Raw genomic sequence first — 4,578 nt, 5'->3', positions numbered from 1 at the left:
TATAAAAATTAAATTATTTAGAGTGGGCAATCAGTAGGCAATCAGTAGGCAATCAGTGGGTGATCAGTAGGCAATCAGTGGGCAATCAGTGGGCAATCAGTAGGCAATCAGTAGGCAAGTAGTAGGCAATTAGTAGGCAATCAGTAGGTGATTAGTAGACAATCAGTAGGCAAGTAGTGGGCAAGCAGTAGGCAATCAGTAGGCAATCAGTAAGCAATCAGTAGGCAAGTAGTAGGCAAGCAGTAGGCAATTGGTGGGCAGTTAGTAGGCAGTTTATGAGCAGAGGCAGGTAGTTGGTTCCTGTTAGCTTTGTGCTGGATTTATCAGATTTGGTAAAATTCTACATACAAGTTATCTTTTTTCATTATAAAGAAAATAGTTTATTGGTCTAGCAGTATAGTGTGTGTGTTCTGTTAGTGACTCCTGCTTGGCCCATACAAAAGGCCAAGGGTTCAATCTTGTCAAGTAGCTAGTTTACAATCATTTGTACTTGAAAGTAGTATTTTTTGAATTCCCTCCCATCTATATCCTAATTATACAATTCTCTCTTTTCCCTCCCCTATAACTGAAAACATATTTACCAGAATAATTATATTTAAATTTAAATTTGACAAAGTTGAGGTTTGAAGATAAATTTTCACACTCTGTATTTAAAGTCCTAGTATATTGTAAGAGTAGGCAATTAGTAGACAGTCAGTAGGCAGTTGGTGGTTGACTTTTGGAATTAATACTATTTGTACACAGAATGATCTATACATTATTTTTATCTAATTTTATTAGAGTAAAATAATTTGCTAGGTAGTCCTTTGCTTTTGAACTACTAGTAGTACTTAGAGGTATCAATGTCAGTTGCTTTTCCCCCATACCTGGATATTGACATAGAAGCCCTTTCACATTGAAGAGACACCCTATTTCATCTGGCTTGCCTATAACCTGGACAACACAGTCTCCCTTCTTGGTTAGACAGTAAGTACTGAGTTCAGAGACAGGCAGAAGCTTTTTCAGTTCATGTCTGTAGCCATTGTTAAATGCTAGTTCTACATAGCACCTTGAATGTGACCCTACAGTCTTACACTACTCATAATCTTCCTACATATCTCTAGACTGAAACCAACCAGATTGATTATTTGAGCTCCTATAGTGAGTATAAATGGATGCTCCATTATGTTTAATAACACTTGGTACAAAGATCCACATACTAGTCTTTGAAAAGTCTAAGAGGTGAGAAATAGGGTTTTAAAAAATATTTATGACATAGATAATGAATGGCTGCCTAGATAATGTTGAGAAATGTACCTGTAACAGGCTCAAGAGGAGGTTGACAGCTTTTCTCTTCTTCTGTAAGCTACTATACACTTCTGGATGGTTCAAGATCTATAGGCTCTTCAGAGGGTAGTGTTACTCTACAATATGGTTCTTTATAATGTTTACAAGTGTATTTAGACATTAGCTTGTCAACCTTGTTCTGTTCCAGTTCTTTATCCCCTCCCAGGTATCCAAAGTTGTCCCTAGATAAGTATAAGTTATGTCTTAGCTAGCATAGTAAAACCTTACTCACAAGGACACCAGACTCAAGAGATTGAATTTTCTGATTCTGTTCTCAGGTCCAAATCCATACAACACATAAGCTATTACTAGGTCTTCATCAATACTCTACACAGTACCTGTTAGCCCCTTTGTGTGCCTAGCAGCACCTGTGTTCCCTTGGATAAGTATGTCCTGCCTAACAAATGGATTCAGAGCATCTTGATTGAATATTGCCAAATTGTACTTGAGTTCTGCAATATCTGTAGACAGTGTGGTTTGCATTACATCATACATGTTAATGTCAATCTGAGAGATAACAAATAAGTGGGTGTGAGGCACAGGAAAAGCTGTTAACTCACACTCTTTCTAAATCAGCCAAACAGTACAATAGTCAACTGTTCTCCATCCATCTTTTCCACTATACCTGTCTGTCCTGCTAAAGGCCCCTTTATAAAGATAACCACATCTCCTACAAAATAACCTGTAGCTTGAGCAACATGCCTGCCACCAGAGACCATTTCTTCCTTTACAACCCAAGCTCTCTGCACTCAGACCTATGTGTAAACTATACTTTAGTTTGGTATTAGAAGCACAGGGTTATCATATTTCTCACAAGCTTGGGTTGTTCTTTAGACAATAGTAAGACATATCTGTAGTCTACTGACTGAAGCATGATGAACCCACAAAGTCCTCTGTGTTGACCAAATTTGACCTCAACATAGTCTCCTTCCAATAGTATTTGTTGGATGTCAGTATGAAGGACTGTAATATTAGGTAAATTACTCTCACTTTGGACATTGTCTTGTGTCAAGCTCAGATTAGTGAAGGAGTCAAGAGGGCAGAGACCTGTCAGTTCACAAGTATTATTAGATATTGCTACTACAATTCCCACAAGAGCCTGACACTTATGGATGACCCTGTCTAATAGTTCAAGGAATGGTTCAGCCTGCTCAAGCTTTCCCAGGTTCAAGTGTGCAAAAGGGAAGACATTCTGAAGACTGGGATTGACCTTCTGTGTATCCTACAGATGGTTAATGTCAATTATGTAGAGGCCATTAACAAAGTACTCACCATTAAAGAGGAACTCTTTGTACAAGACTACTTTGAAAGTTTGGTCTGGAAAATGTTCTTTCAGTTTGTCACAATCTGTAAGACCTTTTAATTGAGTCCTGTCTGGCAGATGTACACAGGGTATAACAGTAACAGAGACTTTACCACCTTCTTGAATCTTCTGGACTACACTTAAAGCCTTTGAATACAGCCCTTTGCTAACTTGTACCCAGTCTCTAATAGAGAGTTCTAAACGTTTCTCCTTCTTATAGTACAGATAGTTGAACACTGTATCCATTTCATTATTAGGAACATAGTTTAATTTACAGTGCTTGAGTACTGTCTTACTGAGGATGCTCTGGACTGTACCAGGTTCAGAGGTATAGATGTAGATGTGTTTAGGGATGCTTTTGATCAAGAACACATAATGGCTGTTAGGCAGCCAAGGTTGAAGAAATTCCACTGTTGACCTTGCTGAACTATCCTAGAAAGGGGTGTAGTTTAGCACATGCAGAACATACATATCTGGTTCTACTGTTACTTGTCTTGAAGCAACACCCACAAGAAAGACAATTTCAGACTGTTCTTTATCCAGCTAGTATGGTACTAATATAAAACTAAGAAGTATCTTAGCTTGTGCCCTTCCAGAGACTGTTAAGTACACTGTAGACTACTATCTCCTCACTGTATTAGTATTGAGAACTTAAAAAAGGTACTCACTCTGACACTAATCTAATATAGAATGTAATTTGAGTGATCTATACTAGTCCTATGAGGAAATTCATTCAGTACTAAGACATTCTCCAGAATAGGGTGCTTAACTAGACTGTGCTTGACTGGACTAGGTCCAGTCCTTACTTGTTTCTTTGCCTGTTCCACCATAGTATTGATATTGTCAACCTCTACTATGTTTGAAGTCATAGAAGCCAAAGGTGGGTATTTAGGGAGTGATGAACCTGCTTTGAGTGTGTCATCTACAAAATGTAGAAATATTCTACAATATAAGTACTATATGTATACATAATTAATAGGCTACTCATCATTTCCTTCCTCTTCCTCTTCCTTGTCCTCCTCCACCTCCTCCTCATTGTCAACACCTGCTTCATTGTTAATAAATGTGGCTACAAGATCATGTAAGTCCTTCCACTATACAGTATGTGTCAGACATTTTGCTACATTATAAAGTAGTTAAATTTCTTACTTTATCTACCATAATATTATCCTACAAGATCTTGTAATACACTTGCCTTTTAGCCTATACTACTTATACTACATTAGATTAATGGCTACTATTTTCACTTTCAAGCATACAATACATACTTGCAAGCCTTGTGTACAGTACAAGAGACATTTTCATACAAAATGGCTTGTTAGTCTAACAGAAGGGAATATGTATATATATATATATATTTACATATATAGAGTTGCTGATACCTACTACAATCCCTGTACAGTTGAACCAAAATAGATATAGACACTACTGCTACATGTGTGAATACTCCTCTTACTAGGTGCAGTTGTAATGACAGAGTAAGAAGAAGTGCCAAATTTGCTTCTGTAGACTCTTGAACACACAGAATGTGGGAACCAGTTTCTAAATATGTATACAAGTCAAGCAGACATGTGTAGTGTCATCACAAATTGCTATATACAGATATAATTTCCTACATACTATGTGTTCAAAGGTCTGGCATTCTATGTCTGAACACCCTTTCTTCTTGTCACTAGTACTGTTTCTCCTCCACCCCTCTATTCTGCTCTCTTCACATTATAAACATGGCTGAGAATATCAATATGTATTATTCTTAGTACTTATAGTCTCTGAGATACTGTGAGCAGTAATCCATCCAGTTCAGAGCTGTAAGTCCTATCATCTGCTTATCTTAACTATTAAACATCCTTGTTAGGTTCCTACATAACTTTAGGGAGAGAGAAGCCTGATAGAAGGACGTCTGAGAAGAGCCAGCTATATTACTGATGCTAGTGAGTCTCTCAAGGAAG

The 4,578-nt window shown here is 37.5% G+C and overlaps 1 protein-coding gene across 1 annotated transcript; it reads right to left on the bottom strand.

Annotated features, from left to right (window-relative positions):
* Positions 1–845: 845 nt before the first annotated feature.
* FOMMEDRAFT_25086 (uncharacterized protein) lies at positions 846–3,928 on the bottom strand (the record flags this gene model as incomplete). Its single annotated transcript, XM_007261706.1, has 17 exons — positions 846–866; positions 1,200–1,214; positions 1,297–1,374; positions 1,460–1,508; positions 1,559–1,628; positions 1,665–1,833; positions 1,887–1,893; positions 2,193–2,373; positions 2,537–2,548; positions 2,599–2,673; positions 2,743–2,865; positions 2,926–3,061; positions 3,298–3,309; positions 3,436–3,571; positions 3,614–3,723; positions 3,779–3,783; positions 3,898–3,928. 17 exons carry the CDS (start codon positions 3,926–3,928, stop codon positions 846–848), a joined length of 1,230 nt encoding a protein of 409 aa, XP_007261768.1.
* Between the last annotated feature and the right edge of the window lie 650 nt (positions 3,929–4,578).

This window comes from Fomitiporia mediterranea, assembly GCF_000271605.1.
Source record: "Fomitiporia mediterranea MF3/22 unplaced genomic scaffold FOMMEscaffold_1, whole genome shotgun sequence".
Lineage (NCBI taxonomy): Eukaryota > Fungi > Basidiomycota > Agaricomycetes > Hymenochaetales > Hymenochaetaceae > Fomitiporia > Fomitiporia mediterranea.
The sequence above is the reverse complement of the archived record's forward strand: the minus strand, read 5'-3'. Positions and strand labels throughout refer to the sequence as shown.